The following is a 22,217-nucleotide window of genomic DNA, read 5'->3' as shown; positions in this document are numbered from 1 at the left end:
CACACCTCACAGGTGTGTCAAGTCGTGAATTAGATGCATGATTACTGCTACCGATCTTTCTGCCATTTTAATTTGCACAGATGAATCGTTAAAAAAGCACAGATTTAGCCCCGATTTTCGAAACTGTCGATAAAAGTGAACTGAAGTAGTCAGTAACACTCACCTGAGTCTTTCTGGGTGTTGCTGGCACGTAATGGAGAAGAGGAGCATGGTTAAGGTCCATAAGCTTGGTCTTCTTATTTAAGTGCACTTCCCAAAATCAGCAAAATCCTTCCAGGGAAACTTGCATTACTTGGTGAACAAACATTAAAAAAAAGTAGCAAAGAATAAATTGTTTAGGGTTTGATGCATGAAATTATGAGACAAAATCTTGACAAAGAAACTATTAAGCTCATAAAATGAAAAACTCCAATAGACAAAATCATGAAGCATTCGTGTAAAACCGCATACATATAGCTATGTTTTGTTTGTTTTCCCATATGGACTCACGATATAACGTCACCAACAGTGCCACCTTGTGGACAAGCTTTGTAATGCAAGCGCTGCTGTTGAAGAAAAACACAAGTCAAAAAGGTCCTTTTAAAAAAGATTATATATTACAGGAATTAGAAAAATACTTACACACATTATAAAATAATACTTCTCTTTTTCAGCACCATATTTTTTTTTCTTCACGTTGAAATATCTTCAAATCAATAAAAACAAACTAGCAATTGAGGTCATTCTCTCTGAAGGACTTTTTTTATTTCGTTTAAGGATTTTGTGGCCTTCCCCGCCCACTTCCCTGATTATTTAAAATTAAAATCAACAGCAATAAGATTGAACAAACAAAAACCAACCAACAACAAAAGAAATCCACAATATAGCTAACAGAGACTGGGAGGCCAAGTGGGGTGGGGGGGGGGGGTTCTTCTGCCCTTCCCCTCCCTCCCTCCCTCCCTCCCTCTCACCTATACCTTCTGCCCACTGTGGTCTCTCGCACCAACGTGAACGGTTCAGACGTGAAAGTCAAAAGCAGCGGCAACAGAGGTGGAGATAGTCACCTTTTAATGTTTACACTGGGAGTGGAAGCAACATTGAACAGCACAGGACAGTCTAGGGGGGGACACACAAACTGGCATAGCCGCAGATTCTTTGGTCTAATCTTCCGAAAAGGGGCCGGTGGCAGAAATAAATACAAATGAAATATACCACAAGTGACGGCGGGAATATTTGGTGGTCCGTTTCTTTCCTTTTTTTTGTTTTTTTTTGTTTAATGTCAAAGCACCCTGTTTTGTTCTTAAATAAATACAATAGAATAGCGCTATGTCTGTACAAATGGAATGTAATGCACATTTGCCCAGCTGGAGGCTCAATGACATAAGAGGAGAAAAACGGAGTCAAACTTTTGGCACAATTAGCACTTTTTGCCACACGCGTTCTCTCAAGAAAACAAAGATTTTTATTCAGCGAAGATGGCATCACGCCACATTTAGTTGGTAGAAGGAAACCCCCCCAAGATGCGATCACGCAAACAAGTTGGAGTTGTTTTTTTTTTAAGGAATTCTGTGGTTCACGTGGAAGAGGTGAGAGACATCGGGGGTGCAACGAAGGCGGTGTGACGGAGGAGTAGAGGGGCGGATGGCAGGTGGGCGGGCGGAGGGAGGGCGGCCTGGAGAGGGGGGGGGGGCTTTTTTGGGCCGGGCCTCCCTTTTTGATGCTGCGTCACCGGGAAGAAAACGCTCCCTCTCGATGATCCTTCCCTACGAGACCTCTTCGGAACTTTTTTTTTTTTAGTTATTTATTTTACGTCCATTAGTTGTCGGGAGGATGCTGCGTTGCTGGGGCAACACCATCCCTGTGTGTGTTTGTGTGTAAGTGTGTATGTGTGTTTACGTGCGTGTGTGTGTTACATATCATTTACAAGTTAATTTACACATTTTTGAGCATGAATGGCTTGTATGTAGGTGTCTCTAAGTGCGTGTGTGTGTATGTGCATGCATGTATGTGAGTTAGCCTTGGAAGCACACAGGTCCCACTTCAAATCCAAACTGTTGGTTACTCTCCCCAAAGTCCGACACTTTGATGTCCAGCAGAGGAAGATGTTCCACCTGTGGCGTGTTGATCTCCAGCACCGTCCTGTCAAAGCCTTTGCGATACTGCCGAGACACACGCGGGAAGAGGAAAGTTCAGTCAAGACAAGTTCTTTGATTTGATCCACCAAAATCTTACTTAAGATTCATTTGAAAGGATTTGAAGATGAGACATAAATGTGGACTCACAGAACATCCGTCCACCAGCGCTTTGATGTACGGGTTGGTCTCGTAGCTCAGCTCCTCTTCGTTAGCGGCCTGGAAGTGCAGCGCCCTATCGTGGTTGTCCTTGGCGCTCTGGTCGGCCCAGGCCACCGAGCGGTGGCAGTGGTAGGTCAGGTTTTGGCGGGCGACCACGCTCAGGAGGCGCAGGAATCCCAACTGGACCACGCCCACTGGCTCGCCGTCAGAGTCCACGTAGGAGAACTGCGAGGAGGAGGCAGTCGATGATGACGAGAACCACTTTGAAGGAGGTCTTCACGTCGAAGAGCAACTCACCTTTCCGCCGGTGGCAAACTCACTGTACCAGGAACCTGGAGTCTCTTTTTTCCACGAGTCCATCTTCACCTGCCACCACAGTCAGAGCACACAACTGCTTACACCACTGGTGTTTAAAATACAGCCCGTGGGCCATTTTGTGTCCCACCCTCCGTACTCTCACAGTTCTAAAACAACTCTTAATATGTCAGGGACTGACCATGTTGATGTTCTTGTTGGGATACAGGCACGTCTCACCGCTGGTGAAGTTACAGAAGATCTTGAAGGAATCTCTGGAGCAGCCCTGGTTGGGGTCAATCCAGTACTCTCCTGTTTTTGAGATAGTGAGTTGGTAATGAATTGTGACTTGTTGCAAAGAACAAAGTCGACTTACCGTCTTGGAGCTCAGGCTGGCTGAGGCGGAGATCCTGGCAGGTTCTTGCGGGACTGTCCTGCGTTCCCATCGGGAAGCGCATGGTCTCGATCTCCTGTCGTAGTGAGTTGAGGGAACCAAAGATCTCTTCCATGCCCTCGCTGGGCATCAAGAACTCGGTGCCGGCGGTGTCAGAGGCGGGCATCTCCAGGTCGGGGAGCATTTGGCTGGCGTCGATGGAGCGCTTGGACTTGGGACTCCTCTGGATGGGGAGTGGCTGGATGACCTCACCAGGTGGGCCCTGGTGGTGATGGGGGGCAGAACCAAGAGTGAGTCCTGCATGTTAACATTTGAACAAAGGAGAGAAATTACATACAGGAAGTCCTGGAGCTCCTGGAACACCCTTTTCTCCTTTGGGACCAGATCCTCCCTAAATACAAGCAGAAGAGAAAAGATTCAGAAGGAATCGCGGCAACCCCTCCACTTGCTCAGCAAGATTCAAGAACAATACTTACAGAGGCACCCTTAGCGCCTTTGACTCCTTGAGGACCCTGAAGATGACAGAAAGTGTTAGAAGATCTCAGTGGGACATAAATCACTCCGAGTTGAGGCGCCTGACGTCCTAAGGTGGTCTCGAAATTTTGTGTTTACTAATATAACAAACTGCGTGAATAGTAAATAAACCCCAAGGCCTCCAAAAGTATGACGAGAAGGAACTCACAGGAAGACCAGGAGGACCAGCAGGGCCGAGAGGTCCGGTGCCTCCAGGCATTCCCTGTAAAAAGCAATCGAACATATCACAACCATTCTCATCAAGTCCACAAATGTCCCAGTAAGACTTACAGTTTCTCCTTTGGGTCCGCCAGTTCCATGAGGTCCGGGTAGACCTCGGTCTCCCTTCTCTCCCTGTTCTCCTGAAGGTCCGATAAGTCCAATAAGACCTGGATGTCCCTTCTCTCCTTTAGCCCCGGGGTCTCCACGCAGACCAAGCAAACCCGGAGGTCCCTGGAAAAACGATACAGTTAAGTACAGCAAAGTGAAGATCTTCCCAGCAAAGAGGACCACGTCGGAGTCTTACAACAGGTCCGGGTGGTCCTTTTGGTCCTGCAGGGCCAGGAGATCCTTGCTCACCCTAAAAAGAATACACACTCAATTTGAGACCGAGAGAAATTGTGCATTCCTTTATCCACAAACTCCTATCTTGAACTGACCACTGATCCGGGAAGACCTCGCAGACCCTCAGTTCCTGTCTTTCCTGGTTGGCCTTGAGGACCGACGGGACCTGTCTTTCCTGGTGGGCCGAGTGCACCCGTTTCGCCCTGGAATGAGGGGACAAACACAAATTAATAACCACGGAAATAAGCGCGATTGTAAACTATTCAATTGAGTCTATAGTGATAAAGGTGACCACCGGAGGAAGTTTGAAAAAAGTGTTTTCTTTTAGCCAGATTTTTAAATTTCAAACACAATAAATACGAGTATTGTTAACAAATTATTATAGGCAAAATTATTGGACTGTGGACCGACCTTGGTTCCCTTCTCTCCTTGCCGTCCCTCAGGTCCTCTTGTTCCAGCAGGACCCTGCAAACAAGCAAAAACAATTCATGACCTCTGAAGAAAGTGATGAGATTCTTTCCTGAAGCTAGAAGAACTTACTCTCTTTCCTGGTGGGCCAGGAGATCCGTTCTCTCCGGGTGGACCGGGCGAGCCCTGCAGGAGAAGATTATCGGCATCTGTGACATATTTGAAAAGGCTTCACAGGAATAAAACGATAAGTTTTGCACATACAGATTCTCCCTGTTCGCCATTTTCTCCTTGCTCTCCTTTGGCACCATCTTGACCCTGAGAGGAGGGGAAAAAAAGAATTGATTGAAATTCTCTGGTTCTTTTCAACAACCAAACGAATAATCCATGAGAGATTTCTGGAGTTCAACGAGAGGGATACTCACTCTGGGTCCGACCTCACCGGGGGGACCAGGATCACCGGGGAAGCCAACTGGGCCCTAAGGACGGCACCAGATGTTAAAACGGAACAAACGACAAGATAGGGATAAACGAAAGAGTCATACAGGGTTTCCTTTAGGTCCATCATCCCCAGGCCTTCCTCGTCCTCCAGCGGCGCCAGCCGTTCCAGGTTGTCCGGCCTCTCCCTTCTCTCCGCGCTCGCCTCGAGGACCCTGGCAGTCAACCATTTGTTAGCTGGACGCGAATCAACCAATATCATTCTTTTCTCCCTTCCCACTGAAAGATCTCACCTTCTTTCCTGGTTCTCCTCCGATTCCAGGTGGCCCAGCCTCTCCAGGCTCTCCCTATGGAGCGTAGTGAAGTTGTTAGTGGCCAGGAAATATCAAATATAACATTATATATAACATTAAAGTGGGAATTAAATGTCGGTGTACCTTCTCTCCACTAGATCCAGGATTACCCAAACCTCCAGGAGGACCTTGAGGGCCCTGAACAACACACAAGTTTCAGTCTAATATCATGAAAATCTGGTGTTCATTTTATAAGAACGGGAGACTCACATCAGCACCGTTGGGTCCAGCAGGGCCGCGAGGTCCTGGTGGGCCAGGAGGTCCCTGTAGACACGTGCACGTCCGGTTGTTCAGCCTTATTCATCACATCTGTTTTGGCGAGAGTCTCCATACTCACCAGAGGTCCAACGTCTCCGTTCTCTCCCTTCTCGCCTGGTGGTCCTGGCAGTCCCTGCAGTCCGATGGGTCCGGGTGCACCGGGGAATCCTCGGGATCCTTCATCTCCTTTGGCACCAAAAGGCCCCTGTTGGCCTCTTGGACCGAGCTCTCCATCAGCACCCTGCATAGAAGAGAAGAATAAAAGGATGACGCTGACCTGCTGGAGAGGAGAATATCAAGAAGAAGTGCGGTACTCACGGCTGGACCAGGTTGGCCGACGGGACCCATGGGCCCGGGTGGACCAGGAGGTCCCTATGACATGTATAGAAGGATCCGTTGAACAAAATGTGATTTCATTTTTCATTTCTTTTGTGGCTAAGATGGACTCACATGCTCTCCTTTGCCACCCTTGGCTCCCTTCTGACCAGGCTCGCCCACCTCACCCTGGAACGGAGGAGACCAAAGATGTCATGACAAGGACATAAACCATAAAACTGAACCCGGATTGTCCTCAACATGCAATTGGACAAACCGCACGCTTTTCACTCTGTCACTGACCTTGTCGCCATCCTCTCCAGGTCCTCCTGGGGATCCAGCAGGGCCCGGAAGACCCACTGGACCTTGAACTCCATCCCGACCGGCAGGGCCGATTGGGCCTTTCTCACCCTGAGGTAGAGCAAAAACCACATTAAAAAATGCTTACAGAATCGAATGCTCGGACCAATCCACAAACACTTACAGGAACACCTTTCTCTCCAGCGTTGCCAGGTGGTCCTTGTGGGCCTGGTCTACCAGGGGGTCCGACAGGTCCGGCAGTGCCAGCGGGCCCTCTCTCTCCAGGAGATCCCTATTAAAGGTTGAAATATTTGCAGACTGCATTAAATGGACTACCGGCAGAAAGCCAAAGTACGCTTCTAGTGCCACTTTTAGAAATAGTTCGGAAACGTACAGCAGGTCCAGGAGGTCCAGCAGGTCCTTCGCTTCCCTTCAGTCCTCCACCGCCCTGAAAGAAAAAAACAAAAGAGTTGAATTTGGCGGACAATAATATGTGGTGAGACGGCCCACTGGACACTCACGGGGGTACCAGGCAGTCCTCTCTCTCCAGGGAAGCCTCTCAGTCCAGGGGGTCCATCTTTACCTGGACCTCCTGGGGGGCCCGGGTCTCCCTTTGTGCCTTCCTTGCCTGATGGGCCAGAAAGTCCCTGCTCTCCAGGTGGACCCGGGGGTCCGGGATGGCCACGCTCGCCCAAGGGGCCGGTCTCTCCAGATGGACCCTGGAGAAGAATCACGGTTGAGAAACACGGAAAGGAAATCGACAATTCCTACGCAGTCGTGTCTCAACTCACCTGAGGTCCCACGACTCCAGGAGGTCCTGGTGGACCCATCTTTCCTTGGAAACCCTGAAAAAAAGACATCCAGTGATTATCTGTCACCAAGGCCTGATCTTTCCTCTCACAAAAAAACATAAAAGTTGAACTCACAACTTCGCCTCTCTGTCCGGGGTGTCCGGGCAGTCCATCCTTTCCTGGTGGTCCCTGTGAGGAAACACCCGAAAACATTCAGACCGCGTTTGCTAGTCTCTCCCCAGAATCAACCGCTGTCACTCACAGGAGGTCCCTTTGGTCCGGGGAATCCGTTGGCTCCTTGAGGTCCGGGCAGTCCCTGCATGGTGACAACAGCAAAGCAGAATCAGGAAGCCGACCTACAAGCTGAGAAGAGAACCATTCAAAGACAAACCAGAACTCACCCTCTCTCCAAGTGGACCAGGGGGGCCGTCACTTCCTGAAGTTCCCTGTCGAGCAACGACAAAGAAACGAAACGGTGAAGCAAAGAATGGAAAATATTGAAAAATAGAGGAAGTCCAGGAAATTCTAACCTTAGCGCCTGGCTTTCCAGTGGCGCCTCGTGGTCCTCGCTGTCCTCTGGGACCCTGAAGAACACAGATGGTGAAATGATGGCAAAAACGTGGACGTCTGTGAAGGATAAACCAAGCTTACTGTTGGTCCTCTTTGTCCTCTTGGGCCTGCTTTTCCTGCCAGACCCTGAAAGGCAAAACAACAGTTACAAACCAAAACCAAAAATAGTGACATCACTCCAGAGGTCGGACACTCCTTACCCTTGTTCCTTTCTCGCCATTTGAGCCAGGGAATCCTGGAGATCCTAGAGATCCCTACAAGACAAAAGAATTGGGTCAATCAGCCGCACAGTACATAGGACCAACAAAACCTTTGAGCTGATCTTCTTACCTTGGGTCCTTGTCTTCCGGGGTAGCCGGGAAGTCCGGGAACGCCAAGTTTTCCCTGAAACCACACGGTCGTCTCTTTGAGAAGCAATTCGAAAACTCACTCCAGTCATTACAAAAGTTCCACTCGCTTGTCTTTAAGAGAATCAAGCTCCCGGACGTAACAACTCGTACCTTCTCTCCGATAGGACCGAGGGGACCGAGCTCACCGGGGGGTCCGACTCGTCCCTTTGGCCCCTCAGGACCGTCTTCTCCTCTGGGGCCTGACACGCCGATCTCACCCTGGGAGCCGGAGAATAGATGAGTCAGAGTGTCTGAAGGTAGTCAGAAAGTAAGAAAAGACCAATCGTTCCACGGTACCCTCTCTCCTTTGACACCAAAGTCTCCCTTGATTCCGGGGAAGCCGTCTTCTCCCTAAAGCCACCAAAAGGATGTTCAGTCATACACTTGTTGCTTGGAGCTGGAAATGATCACGTACCTTCTCTCCCTTGTGACCCTTCAGTCCTCGGATTCCTTGCTCGCCCTGTGGGAAGACAGCATCAGAAGATTCAGGACCACTCCAAAGCGGCGAAAAAGGCGGAGGATTTGACTGACCTTGATACCACGAGGGCCAGGATAACCGATAGCTCCTTGAGGGCCATTGGGGCCCTGCAGACAAATCCAGGATGTGAATTTAATCAATGCTAATTAGCATTTAGCTCGTTGGTAACAAGTTTTTGTATCGGATGCGCTACTTGCCTGGTTTCCTTTGGTGCCAGTGGGTCCCTCTTTTCCTGGGTGACCCTGAGGGGGAACAATGGTGGATTTTAATGACATCGTTCTGGTCAACACACAGACAGAAATCGAAAATACAAACTCACAGGAGGACCGTCGGCGCCTGGCATTCCTGGCAGACCTGGTTTTCCCGTGGGCCCCTGGAGGACAAAGAATGGGCTCCATTATAGTTTTTCCTGGATTTACAGTTTCTTAATAGACTGGTCAAGGACCCCCCAAAAAGTCTTACCTTCTCTCCTGGAGGTCCATTGGGTCCCTGAGGTCCTGGCATTCCCTGTTGGAAAAGAACACGTTAAATATGTCGACTATGAATAAAAAGTAAGCGTGTCTTACCTGAGTTCCTGATGTCCCCTGCTGACCTGGAGGCCCGGGCTCTCCTTGAGGACCCTGGAGAAGAGTTAAGCAGGTCAACACATAGCTGAATGGGGTGAGAAGAAATGTGAGTAGATGACAAGACACTGACCAGGTTGCCCTTAGGACCAACGGGCCCATCATTTCCTCGAACGCCCTAAGAGAAGAAGACAAGCTTAATTAGGGAGTTGCTGGAATGAAAATAAAAAAAACTCTCGTGACTCACAGGAGGGCCGGGAATTCCTGGAGGACCTTTAGGGCCGAGCAAGCCACGAGGTCCCTAGAAGGAAAGAGAAAAAAAAAAAGATGTTCAAAGAAAAACAAACCTATCATGTCTACTCTGAGAGCACCACAAATGACAGCCTCCAAAAAAGAGGACGCTCGCTATTGCCATTTGCCAGGAAAATACTTACAGCTTCGCCGGGGAGACCTCTGGGTCCGACCTCACCGTCGTCGCCCTGAGGACACAAAGAAGGACAACGTCAAAACAGATGTCTTTCTGATTGGAGCAGTTTTCACATTGCCGCATCTCGCTACCCTTTCGCCGTCCTCTCCTTGAGGTCCTGGGGGGCCCAGTGATCCAGTATCGCCCTGTGAAAAACAATAATTAGCCCGCAAAGACGAAAAGGTGTGTGACATACTTAGTGAGTGCTCACCCTGTGTCCTTTGTCGCCTGGCAAACCGGGAAGACCATCAAATCCGCGGTCACCCTGAGAAGACATCCAAGCTGTTAGCGCCCACCTGGATTTTCTTTTTTTTTTTTAGACTTCTGGGTCAGTTCAAACCTTATTGCCTGTCTCTCCGGGCATTCCCCGGGCTCCATCAGCTCCAGCGCGGCCCTGTCGGAGACGGCTGGTTAAGAAGCGAGCAATGTCCAGCCGGCAACTTTGAGTACTCTCTAATACTCACTCTCCTTCCAGCTTTGCCTGGTGGTCCCATCAAACCTTGAGTTCCCCTGGGTCCCTGTTGAATTCACAGAGCAGGTTCAAGGACGTCGAAGATGACGACGACCCGCGCTTAATTCTGATGGTTCTTACCTGAGGACCAGGATCTCCACTTTCTCCTTTTAGACCGTGACTTCCTGGATTTCCCTAAAAGAGACACGTGTATCATCTATAGTTCAACTAATGCAATGTTCTGGTGCTTAGGGGGGGGGGGTGTTCATACCAGGGGTCCGGGACGTCCGGTGAATCCCATTGGTCCAGGAGGTCCTTTCAGAGCCATCTACAGGGTGTCAATAATGACATTGATTGAGGAAGTGCTTCTTGATTTCCTTCTACTGACCTTACAGCACAACTCACCCTGGCCTGAGACAAAATGGCGGCAGCTTGGGCTTCCTGAGCAGACACGGCAGGACCCTTATCTCCTCCACTCTGGCCGAAGCGGAACTGTAAAAAGCAAACAGCGTTTGGACCGCAGGAAGGCTCAACACGTCCTAGCCAAGTCTTGGAGCCACAAAAACACAGTTGGCAAGTATTTGCGGGTTGAGTGACTCACAGGCAGCATAACGGAGGATCCGGGTGGTCCGGGAACTCCGTCAGCACCGGGCAGACCGGCCTTACCAGGAGGTCCCTGCAACAGCGCGAGCTTGTGAGTCCGGTGCATGGTGAGGCATACAGCTGACGGCCATGCTCAAACTCACCCTCTCACCGGGATCACCGACAGAGCCAGGAGGACCAGAGGTACCAGAGGGACCGGTAGGTCCCTAAGAGAAGCAAAAAGGGAGGACTTGAAAGAAAGCACCTTTTGGGGAGAAAATGATGTGAACTCACAGCAGGGCCTTCAGGTCCAGGTGGTCCCTCGATCAGCATGCCCTGCGGAGGAACATCAAATCCCATTTGGATCCAAATATTCTACCAAAACTCATTTGGGTTTGGACAATAATCATAAAATGGTGATTGTGGGTCCACTCACAGGTTCGAGCACGGCGGGCTCTCCTTTCTCACCCTTCTGTCCTCTGATGGCCGCCTGAGAACAAACACACAAACATGGCCGACGACACGCCGACGTCAATATTTGGTAAGCGTTCGCCACACACTCACGCTCACAGTCATACTGAGTGGCGGGAAAATAATCCCAAGGCGCTACCCAGAAGTCATGTGAGCGAATAATTCCACTGACAGTGACTTCTTGAGCAAAAAAACCTGCTGGTGTCGAGAAGGATCTCCTGCGCTGACCAACTGTTCTGCACTCGGCGACATAAAGAGCATCGCCGCGGGAACTCCATGCGCTTTCAAATAGCTCTTTATGCACCGCACAAACATTTCAACCAGCAATGTGTTGCCAATGGACTGTGGTCATCTTCACCTCTGGACTAATATTTGTAACATCAGCAAAATAAAAACTGGGAGTCAATGTGGTTGTAAATTGCTTTACATTGAGAGTTTAATCCCAATGACAAATCCTGCCAGTTGAAATGTTTTGGGCTTTTTTGCCGCTGAAGCAAAAAGTACTTACGCCTGCCTCGTCTGTCACAGCGGACAGGGTGTGGCCAAAGTGGCCTTCCACCTCTCGGGTCTCGGGCCTGGGCTCGCCGTAGTCCCGATAGGAATAGTCGTATTCCTTCTGGCCCACGTCGCCAGTCACATACTCCTCGGTGAAGCGGTCCTCTTCGACGCCGTTGAAGGCCATGGAGTCCACCTCCTCCCCCGCCAGAGCCGTCTCCTCCTCCCCCGCCAGAGCCGTCTCCTCCACCTGCGACTTCTGCGGGGGTCCGAGGGAGCCCGTGAAGGAGGAGTGGTGTTTGCCAGCAGGAATGGTTAGGGAATGAAAGAGTGTGGGAAGAAATGAGTCTTACCTTGTCAAAATAAGACGCACACATAATCTCAATGTCAACACTCAGTTGTCTTTGGAGTTTAGCGTGTCTACGACAAAAGATGCTGAGGCTTCCACAAACGTGCTTTCAATCTAAAAGTGGAAAGCTCACGAGATGTGGGCTGAGTGGAAAAACAAATTTTCCCCTCAGCTGTGACTTACCCTCAAAATGGATTTGATGTAGGACCAGCGTCTCGATCGAGCTCGTGAATAATTTGAGTTTTTGGCATGAAAACCGAAGGATGAAGCGAATGACACAACGAGTGAACTATGAGAAACACACACCGAGAGTGTGGACGTTCTCTCGTTCACGGAGAGCTTCCGTCAAACACCGATGCGCCACATTCGGGTTCCTCTTTTGTCACAAGACGTTTGCGGTCATCCCTACTGAGATGACCACCAAACTAAGTCTTGGGGTTAAGGAAAAAAGCGGAGACCGTGTTAAAAGGGAAATGTGGCGCATGGTTCTTGGACAGGAGGCTTCTCCTTGTGTGGCGGCGGCGGACGCCAACAAAACAGTTGTGAGGTGTGAAGAACATAAGTAGAAAGTATGAGGGGGGAGCTGACATATTTTTATAAAATTTTATAAAAATTAAGCGTAAGTTAACTGGACTCTTTCCATTTAAATTTCTTTTTTAATGACTCGCGGAAATCATATCGTTGACGTGTGTGTTACCTGCGTGGGGTTCTCTTCCTGTGTGACCGCCTCACCCTCAGGCTCTGGCAGCGTCTCCTCATAGAAATAATCGGTCTCTGTGGGGGTGTTGTCAGCCTCGGTATATTCAGTGTCTACATCCTGATTGGTCGTGTGGGCAAAAAAGAGAGAGAGGGGGGAGCAGGGAGGAAGTAAGCAGATTTGACCGGAAGAAGCGAAGGTTAGTTCAAAAGTCTGCTTGTGAGTGATGATGAGTTATAAGAAGAGAACACAAACAGCATTGTGGTTGTCTCGCGGCAACTCACATGTTTCACAAACATTTCGGAAAAGAAATGTCAAGCCGCCCGACGACTATAAACGGCGCTGACGTTTAGGGAGTCGCCGAGATGACATTTCTTTTCACTTTATGGCGGGACAATTCTGACGGGGGTTTGTTTGTGGGCCTAGGAAAGCCGACGAAAACATCACGAGTGTGATGTTAGCGGCGTTCCCGACCGGAACACAAAACAAAACAAAAAAAAAAGCAGCCTCACAAAACAGATCTCCGTCAATTCACTGCGAAGAATGAATTGACTGCCGGAGGTTTGCGTGAGGCTGCTTTGCATGACCAGAGGGGGGAGGAGCTTATTGGGGAAAACAAAGGCCATAGCTGCGGCACCGCGTGTGTGTCGTCCTGGTTCTCGCTCGTGTTTATCGCCAATCCGTGCCACATTCTTCCCGACAGGAGGTCCCCGTTTGTGCAGCTCGGAGGTAAGAAGGAACGTGCACAGCGAGCCATGCTTCACTGTGCACCCTTGTTTCATATCATATGGGCAAGCCGGCCGCACAGCCATATGATATAGAAGCCCGGCATCCTGAAGGTCAGAATCTGACCTCCAGATGTCAGGGACATTCCGACCCAAACTAGAGTCGTACCTGTTGGTAACCGGACTCATATTTCTTGACCGGAACTCCGGTGCCACTCAACGCCGTCTTGTCAAAAGGCGGGAAAGGTTTGTGGAGAGACTTGATGTTCATGTCCAGCACCGCCTTGGACTTGGTGGGTCTCGGGGGAGTGGGTCGGACAGGAGCGGCGGTGGTCAGGACCTTCTTCACGACGGATGACTTCTCCACTACCGCATTCATAGATTTGCTGACGGTGGGTTTGACCACGGGGATTTTGGAGATCACCGTTTTCACTTTGACTTCGGACTTGACTTGAGAGGTTTTCGATGCCTTTGTCGGCTCCGCCTTGGCTGCTTTTGTGGCCTTTGGCGTTTTGGTAGCTTCTACTTTGGATGCGGACGTTGCCGCACTCACAGTCGTCTTCTCTATTTTGACAACAGTTTTTGTTTTTGTAGTGGTTTCAGTTTTGGCCCCTTTTTTTTCTACCACAGTAACTTTGCCGCTGCTCGTAGCTTTAGCCTCACCGCTAACTTTGCTCTCGGTTTTTCCGTTCACTTTGACCTTGACTTCTTTCACCTCGACGGCCTTGGACGCGGCTTTCTTCTCGGCGGAGGACTTTCCTCCAACCTTCTTCTCAACAACCACCTTTCCGTTCCCTTTGACCTCGGCCGAAGTTTGCGCGGTTTTCCCCACGAGAGCTTTTCCGTTGGTCTTCTTCTCAACAGCCACTTTGGCGCTCTTCGCCGGGGCGCTCGTGGTCTTCACCTGAGCAGCTGACGTGGTCTTGATCTTGGACAAGAAGACAGCGGTGGCGGTGGGCTTGGCAGTGGCCTTGGCGGTGGGTTTGGCGGTGGGCTTGGATTTAGGCGGCTTGGCCGTGGAAGATTTAGGAGCTTTATTGGGATGGGGTGGCTTGACTATTTTGAAGCTTCCACCCTTAGCGGGCTTAGCTGGGGTGGGCTTGGCTTTGGCGGCGGTTTTGATGGGCGTGGCCTTCTTCTAACGGTTTATACGTGGGTTGAGATGTGTGATGTGTGCGAGCGAGGTGGCAAAGACACAGAAAGGAGAAGGAGACGTTTAAGGTTTGGGAGGGGGGGGGGCACAGAAGAGGGAGGGAAAGACAAGAGTGGCTGTGTTGAGAAACAATGACATCAAGATGGCAAAGGTCTTGGGTGATTTACTGAGACTGCACAGGCATTACTGGATACAGCCGAGTCCTTCTTTGTCATTTGAACCAATCGGGAGCAGGTTCAACTTCCCATTATTGACTCTAGCGACTGATCTCTCCAGTAATGCCATTCTCAACATGAAACAACAAAGCGGCGTAAATGGCCTGATCACAACTGAGCCAGTTGTTGGGCGGAGACATGGAGGGCGTGGCTGTTACAGGTAGAAAAATAATCATCACCTGGTAAATACTCAAACAGTCGGCTCTCAAGTCAAGTTGTGATTTTTTAATGTTCTCTAGAAATAAATTGGGAATCAAAGTAGACGAATCATTTCACATTTGACAGCTACGCCCTTTCCACCGCCGCAACAACCCAGCCATGTGGACACATCAACACACATGACGTGTAAATAACAACAAAAAAAAAACAATAAGCAGCGATGTTAAATTGTTGAGATGAGCTGCAAGGGGCCTGTTGCTTCCTCCTCATATTTGGGGTATTCGTAGTGGTCCTATTCTTCATGGATACTTTGATGATCCATCAAAACCTTCAGAATTTGCTTTTCTGAACTTTCTCAGGCTTAGACGTGGACTCTCGGGTTTGAGTTTCATTCCAAATATGAAGGGAGAGGAGAGGAGCTGTGTGTATTCTCAGTCAAGTTAAACGAAAGCGCTCTGATGATGCGTCAACTGTAGTCCAAAAGGCTTCTTGATTTCTAAAAGTGGGCTCGCCCTATTGATGTCACAAAGATGAAGCCTTCTGGATTAAAGAGGACACCAAGAGTCCAAATTCAACTTTTGCTGATAAGGGGAGCTTCATTACTGCCCTTGGAGATACCGAAAGTGATCGCACTCCCGTTCGGGCCGGCGGAACCGTTTAGACATCCTGTTGGAACATGTTTAAGCTACTCACATATGTGTTGGGGTCTTGCGCCTGCGTCTTGGGCAGGGGGGAGTCACAGTCGGGGCTGTAGTGCTCACAGAAGTCATAAGCGGCCTGAGCGTTGGGGGCGATCAGAAGCTGCTGGATGTCTCCCTGAGCGGAAACACAGCCAGGACAAACATCAGATGGGAAGCCCCTCCCACTTTGTTAAACCTCAAAGTCCTCACCTGGAACACTTCCTCGTCGAGCAGGCGGGCTCCGAAAACGGTGATGCCGTTGGTGTCCACCTCGGCCTTGTTGCTACGAGGCAAAGCTCGGGTCATCTTCTTCTTGCAGTCCAGCATCAGTGTCACGTTCTTCTTGGACACGGAGATTGCAATGCGGTGCCACCTGCAGGCGGGATGAGGAATACACGCGTGATGTGACGAAGGTATAACACATCGACCCCCCCCTCAACCCCGGCGCTGGTTACTGACTTGCCGTCAGCCAGGTTGACGCCCTTGAAGAGCGGGTAGTCCTCGGGGGCCGGCTTGCCGTGCTGATCCTCGTACAGGAAGACGGGCGAGCGGCCGAGCTCAACGCCCAGCTGCTGAACGCCCTGCTCGCTGTAGACTGAGAGCAGGAAAGCCTGGAGACCGGCGTGGGCCTTCACCAGCGCCATAATGGAGAAGTTCTCCGGGAAGCGACCTGCAGTTGACAAGACAGTGAGTCCATAATAGGAAAGTAGTAATTTGGTTTTAATTGTGATCTCTATTTATTGTATTCTAGCACCACCACGTAGGTGAGAGTGAGGAAGAAGGTGCAGAACTTTCAGGTGTATACTTTCATAAGAAGCAAGGAATCATGGGAGGTGACGTGGTGTACACAAAATGACAGTTGGTCTCAAACCACAAAAACTTCACTTGAGACCCTCGCGTGTCTCCTCACTCAGACACATAATTACAAAGCAGGTCCAAACATCAACACGCGACGATGATGATTGCAGGTTTGCCACGCTCGGGAATTTCATCACAAAAGTCGTGGCGGATCGAGCCGTGCTGCAAGTCCAGCCCCCGCGCCAACACTTAGACGCAATACCGACAGGGATAAAGTTTTGTTTACTTTCATGTGGGCGAGCGCTTCTGCTCGGGCTTACCTGAGAAGAGCTGCTTAGTGGGGGCTGAGATCTGGGCCTTCTTGCTGATGCGGTAGGCGTGGTCGGGGCTGCTGGAGCGGCGGGACGTACAGAAGCCCGGGACTTTCTTCACGCCCTCAGGGAGGGTGGTAACCTGCATGGCCTTCAGTACGTCCACGGGTTCTGCAAAGGAAGAGAAAAGAGATCAACTTCTGTCGAGATGAGATCAACGTCTTGCTATGCCGAGCTTTCATGTTACACCGTTTGACCCGTCGACGCTCAGACACGTCAAAATGAGCAGGTTAGGTCACAAGTGCACAATGCTGGCTTTGAGCGGAAAGCGCAAAAATGGGGGGGGGGGGGGGAGTAAGTGGCGCCCATGTACGTGGCAGCTACAGTAAGACTCAGTGTGCACCAGGGTGGAGGCAGGGGGCCCGATTGTGTTGTCAAAAGCCAACCTTGAAGGAACCAAAGATTTCTTTCAGAGCAAGATGGACAACTCCAAACATTGGAAAGAAGCAAGTGGAACTGTCAGCCGGGGTTGAGTCACCAATTTTGGCTGCTTTTATGTTTCACCAGACTCACGTTTCCACGCTTAGAAAATAAAAGTGTCACGGATGAAAAGGAAAAATGGTGGGAAGTGATGACATCATCAGAGTGGAGCCATGTTCATCAGTTTGTTCCATTTTTGACAAAAAGTAGCATTCACACTCAAAAATGCTGGGTTATTTTACGAGCATCCAATTTGGGTTATTTTAAACCCAGTAGTGTTTTGTGACACGCAGAACAATTAGATGTTCCTCCACCAGATGGTGAAGATACAATTAACATGCTGCCAGTGTTGCAGTTCCAACTATATAGCAATTTTCTGCACTGGTCACACCTCAGGACAATTTAGTCTTCAATGAACCTGTCATATAGAAGGAAACCAAAGTACCTAGAAAAATGAGCAAACACATTGAGAAGATGCAAAGTTACAAAAAGGAACCTCACAACTGTGAGCCACTTTGTCACCTCTGTTTGACATATAAACAATTCCTTGCATTATATATTTGCACCCCAACTCCCCATGGGAAGAAGAAAGAATTTGCGCAGCAAAATCACTCCTGGTTTTATTTTTTTTTTAAATGCCAATTAAAATATTTTTTCTGCTGTGGCACCAGTACAATACGGCACTCTGTTTCCAACTCACGTGAGGCAGTATTGCCGCCAACACGCCCGCTAAAACAACACGCCAACCTACGCCCGACTCCAGCCAGCCCAAAGATGAAAGCGGATAATTTTTTTTTTTTTTTAACATTCTGTCTTCATCCCTACCATAAACACTCACAGCTGTCCGCCACCATTTACACGCGGTCATTGGGACAGGAGGCAGGACCCGGCCGCGCCCACCACATATACACACACACACACACACGCACACACACACACACACACACTGCTGGTTAGTATTCCACCTGTGCTAACCTGATAAACATCATTTGAGTTGTTTGGGAAGAATCTGCTCTGGTGGTACCGCAATGTCAAATACCAGACACACACTCCAGCTGACACGCTGACCTCTCACCTCTCACCTACGCACAACCGTCGCATTGTGTGGCTGGCGCCACACACGCACACAAAAGTCTAGAGTACGCAGAGGTCGCAGGAAGCTGACTCACAAATGATGATGGTGAACCCTTAGCCTATACAAGATGCCACTAGATGGCGTCAAAACCCTGGCTAAGAGGAAAGTAGTAATTCAAACTCAAATTTTAATATAATTTTAATATAAGTATAAACATTTTGGGGGGCGTCAAATGTCGGTGATATCTGGGAATAATTATCAGGGTTCAAGTGGCAACAGTTTGTTGTTTGGACAACAAACTTTTACCGGCTGGACCGCAAATCCTGTAATAGTATATATCTTGAGCCATTTTCCTGACATTTTGGTATAAATTAGCATTTGCTCCAGATTTAGAAAATGCTTCCGCCCATCCGCTGACCACATGACGGTTAAGTACAGGTTTAAATATACGGAGATGCTAACAGGACATGAAATACTGAGATTTTTTTTTTAATGACCTAAAAGAAGACCCAGAAGAAGAATCAGCTTTAAAAAAAAAAAAGACAATTTAGGGCAATTTATGGGATTATGAGTCCAAACTGTCCTGCCACGTTTCACTGTGTAAAGTGTTTTCAAGTGGTGCTTGTGTTTGTGCATATTTGTGTGTGTGACACTTTGGTGTCTCGTGCGGTTTCGGAGGCCGCAGTCCCATTTTGGAAGCGACGGAGGCCGCAGTGGATGGAACCTGGAGGCCTTCAGCAGGACAAAGTCACCAGAATTCCACGCCATTTTTTTTCATCTGGACTACTTTGAGAAGTTTTACTAGCTTGATGTGTTTTGAAGCAAAACATTTGGAAGAATGCATGAAAATGGTGGAAATGCCAGTTGACTACAAATCCCAGAATACACCTTTCATGGGCTCTTTGCACCTGACAGAAAATCTAAAAAAAAAAAAAATTACCGTGTACCATTCTATAGCTGCCAGCTGTGAACTTTTGTTTCCAAACTATGCAGCGCATGCGTGTCAATGTCTGGAAAAGACATGACGTACACGGACGCGATACGAAAAAGGTCCAGCTGACCTCCCGGGCCGCAAATTACAGTAAGCAGAAATAGCCTCGTCCGCAGACCGCGGCCTATCATTATGGCGCCGGCTATTCTGTCTCCCCCGTGGAGCGACGCCTAGACGTTCAAAACCGCCCAAAAGTGTGGGCGGACGCTCCATGTGTTCCCTCAAACCTGCAGGGATGGTGTGGTTTTGAGAAGAGGTATGGGGGGGCGCAAATCAGCTGGGACTGGAGAAGGGACGAGCAAATTTGTGGATGTTAGCATTCAATGCTAACACCGCTTCCATATTTACTTATCCACTGACACACACAAAAAAAAAGAAAACTGTGGTTAAAATGTAGCTACAAAACAGCAGAGATGAGAAAAAGTGAGGCAGAGCTTCAAAAAGCACACGGCGACCCTTCGGAACCCTCAAGAAATTCTCAGACCAGTAAAGTTGACTTAACACTGGAGGTGAAAGTGAGTTGGAGAAATGATTCAGGAGGCGGAGGACGCCCTCACAGACGCTCCTTTCACAGGAGGCCGTGTTGTGTTTACCCAGGGAGACGGACAGGCACAGAGCGTCCTTTGAGGAGCTCCAGTTGACGCTTTGAAAAGGACCCGCACGGAGGAGGAACATCCATGTGGACAAAATGTTTCTCCTTTGAACAGATCCTCTTTCATTGCTCCTTAAGGGAGATGCGTCCTCGTTGCTCACCTGACATCTCACCTCCACATTTGTTATCATTTCAAACATGCAAAAAAAATTCCCATCACTATGTCTAACACAGGTACAAGAAAAAGTTGAATTAGGAGGTGGGGGGGTGCTGTGTACGTCACTCTGTCATTATTAAAAGAAATGTATAGCGTGGCGCATGCGTAAATACACACGCGTGAGAGACACTGGGCACATTCTCCTCCGCACCAGCTCCCATAAGAAGCCATTCATGAGATGCAAAGTCCACATGGACGGCCAAAGAACACACCTGAGGGGAGGGGGAAATGCCATTTGGGGGGGGGGGGGTGACGTCACAATTGGACACATTGTGCTAAATCTGATTTTTTTTTTCTTATTGTAATGATTGAACAATTAAGTTGTAATCGACGGTTATCGTGCACAATGCTGCCGATTATTGGGGCAGGCGTCAACGTGCAAGTGCACCAGGAGGCACCAATGGGCGCCCTGGTGCTCAGGCTGCCATGGGTGGGCATGAGCAAATAATACGTGACAGCAAAAATTGACACTTGATTTTTTTTAAAGGACGCGGAAAAGTTAAGAGAAGCACCCAAAATGTAGTATTTTTAAACAACCATCGAGAACACAAGCAAAGACCTTCTAAATATTTGTTGATTGTTTCCTACATTTGCATCCATTATGGACACTTTTCAATCTCATCAAAGTCCTCATAGATGACCTCTAAAAAGTTCAACTCGACCAGAGGCAAAGTGGAGAACAGGTGAGCGCTATAAAAACTTGATGGAGGTGGTCTTACCTGCCTGCGCCAGGGTGCTCTGGCATACCGCGAGCACCAGGGCCACAAGGGCCACGGAGGGCAGGTCCGGGCTCCACGGCCTCCGTTTCTTCCGGAAGGGGCAATTTGCAATATCCATAGTGAGCGTGGAGCGGCGGCTGCTGCTGGATGCGAGGGTGTCCTCTCCCAGAAAGCCAGCCGACGAGAGGCAGCCGACTGAACCTCCTGCGAGGTGACAAGACAAAAAAAAAGAAAAAAAGGAAGGAAGGACAGAGCCACCAAAGAGACGGCAGGGGGGGCAGAGAAGGCTTTGAGGGGCAGCCCTTAAAGCTCCATGGAGTCCGCCGAAGCGCGGGTCACAGACACCTGGAAGCTTGCGCTTTCTCACACCCTTCCTTCACTTTCCCGCTTCACTTTCTCCCACCCGAGTGAGAGTGTGTGTGTGGATGGAGGGAGGGCGGGAGGGAAAGGGAGAGAGACAATGTGGGAGGGAGAGAGAGAAAAGTGAGGGCGTGCGTCTGTTTGGTGGAGACTTTCTAAAAAAAAAAAAAAAAAATAGCACACACCACTGATATATAAAAAAAAAAAATCTATTTATGATTATCTAGTCCATCTTTGAAGAAAAAATTATACGGTTTTAAAATCATCACGTCCCCTGCGAGCGAGCGAGTCAGGTCGGCCAACCGGAGCTCTGTCCGTGCTTTAAGCCACGCCCCCCCAGCCACATGGGAGCTGATTGGTCTGTCCGACGTGGTCCAGTTTTGCCGCTCGTTTGATCAAAGTGATACCAATCCATCAATTAATGTCAAATGTCTCCCTAATTGAAGTTTTGAACGACTATAAAATGTGTTTTCCTCGCCAACAATCAAACTCTTAAAAACTTTTATAGTGTTACTTTTACAAGACAAGATAAAATGTGGTTTTATTTTAAACGCATCGTCAGTGAGTCTACGTAGAAAAAAATCGCCTAAAAAGAAAAAAGTTTAAAGGGGGCGATGTGGGGAGGGGGGGGGGGATGAGCTTTGATGGCGAAGGAGAGCGAGCGAGCAGCTGCACATCCAAACTCTCATCTGGGCGTCTGCATCCAGCAATTATCTCAAAGGAATGTATAAAAAAAGCTAGTTTGGTTTTCATACCTACATATTACTAAGTAAAATATGAATTTTGATGTTGTCTAGAGCAAAAAACTAACCGTTTTACCGTCAGAACAAAAATGAGAACATGCCAGAAATGCTCAAGCAGGAAAATTCTGGACAGTGAACAATGTTTCTGGACCAGACCTTGAGGGGTGCCAGGAAACAACACAGGAAGTGGACGCTAAGTTTGAAAGAAAATAATCTACAGTGGATATAAAAAGTCTACACACCCCTATTCGAATGGCAGTTTTTTGAGATACAAAAAAAAAAAACAAGATAAATAATTTCTAAACATGACCAGCATGGCTCAATTGAAAAAAAAAACCATACAGAGCAAGTGAGCTAACACGGTTGCATAAGTGTAGACACCCTCTTGGATGTGGCTGTGTTCAGGAGGAACCAATCACATTCCAACTTTGATGAACTGCGAGTCAGCACAAAATGTTATCAGTAAAATCTACGGCAATGTCATCACTGGTTGCCATGGCAACAGTCACAAGGTGCAGCTCTCAAACCTCATGACATCACGTAAAGTGCTGCGCTGTACATCTCTGCCGAGCGACAGGTGCTCCCCA

At 48.9% G+C, this 22,217-nt stretch overlaps 1 protein-coding gene across 6 annotated transcripts; it reads right to left on the bottom strand.

Moving 5' to 3' along the window:
• Positions 1–1,030: 1,030 nt before the first annotated feature.
• Positions 1,031–20,944, bottom strand: col11a2 (collagen, type XI, alpha 2). 6 transcript variants are annotated; one of them, XM_061266574.1, is made up of 64 exons: positions 20,528–20,944; positions 16,463–16,624; positions 15,804–16,014; positions 15,555–15,717; positions 15,358–15,480; positions 13,307–14,275; positions 12,413–12,532; positions 11,380–11,625; positions 10,837–10,890; positions 10,695–10,736; positions 10,565–10,627; positions 10,420–10,494; positions 10,224–10,310; positions 10,090–10,146; positions 9,960–10,013; positions 9,832–9,885; positions 9,708–9,761; positions 9,579–9,632; positions 9,460–9,513; positions 9,336–9,380; positions 9,149–9,202; positions 9,035–9,079; positions 8,905–8,958; positions 8,801–8,845; positions 8,658–8,711; positions 8,536–8,580; positions 8,392–8,445; positions 8,276–8,320; positions 8,158–8,211; positions 7,972–8,079; positions 7,802–7,855; positions 7,672–7,725; positions 7,553–7,597; positions 7,432–7,485; positions 7,303–7,347; positions 7,164–7,217; positions 7,037–7,090; positions 6,902–6,955; positions 6,632–6,829; positions 6,505–6,558; positions 6,295–6,402; positions 6,114–6,221; positions 5,946–5,999; positions 5,814–5,867; positions 5,575–5,736; positions 5,448–5,501; positions 5,322–5,375; positions 5,178–5,231; positions 4,992–5,099; positions 4,872–4,925; positions 4,711–4,764; positions 4,579–4,632; positions 4,450–4,503; positions 4,134–4,241; positions 4,001–4,054; positions 3,766–3,927; positions 3,644–3,697; positions 3,438–3,473; positions 3,299–3,352; positions 2,944–3,223; positions 2,770–2,879; positions 2,571–2,639; positions 2,262–2,498; positions 1,031–2,138 (listed from the first exon to the last, which is right to left on the bottom strand). In XM_061266574.1, the coding sequence occupies exons 1-64, from the start codon at positions 20,643–20,645 to the stop codon at positions 1,992–1,994; spliced, it is 6,312 nt and encodes a 2,103-aa protein (XP_061122558.1). In that variant the 5' UTR covers positions 20,646–20,944; the 3' UTR covers positions 1,031–1,991. The 6 variants fall into 6 exon arrangements, with proteins under 6 accessions (XP_061122558.1, XP_061122559.1, XP_061122560.1 ...); XM_061266575.1 differs by having other exon boundaries at positions 13,307–14,272; XM_061266576.1 differs by lacking the exon at positions 12,413–12,532.
• Positions 20,945–22,217: the final 1,273 nt, after the last annotated feature.

This window comes from Syngnathus typhle, linkage group LG20, assembly GCF_033458585.1.
Source record: "Syngnathus typhle isolate RoL2023-S1 ecotype Sweden linkage group LG20, RoL_Styp_1.0, whole genome shotgun sequence".
Lineage (NCBI taxonomy): Eukaryota > Metazoa > Chordata > Actinopteri > Syngnathiformes > Syngnathidae > Syngnathus > Syngnathus typhle.
Note: the sequence above shows the minus strand (reverse complement) of the source record. Positions and strands in the feature narration are given on the sequence as shown.

Bases quoted from the DNA above. Each gene is read 5' to 3' on its own strand.
- col11a2 (XM_061266574.1), bottom strand. From the start codon at position 20,645: ATGGATATTGCAAATTGCCCCTTCCGGAAGAAACGGAGGCCGTGGAGC. The intron at 8,080-8,157 runs GTACCGTGGAAC...TCCGGCTCCCAG, and splicing joins TTGGTGTCAAAGGAGAGAGG to GGTGAGATCGGCGTGTCAGG. The intron at 7,598-7,671 runs GTAAGGAGTGTC...TTTGCCTTTCAG, and splicing joins ATGGCGAGAAAGGAACAAGG to GGTCTGGCAGGAAAAGCAGG.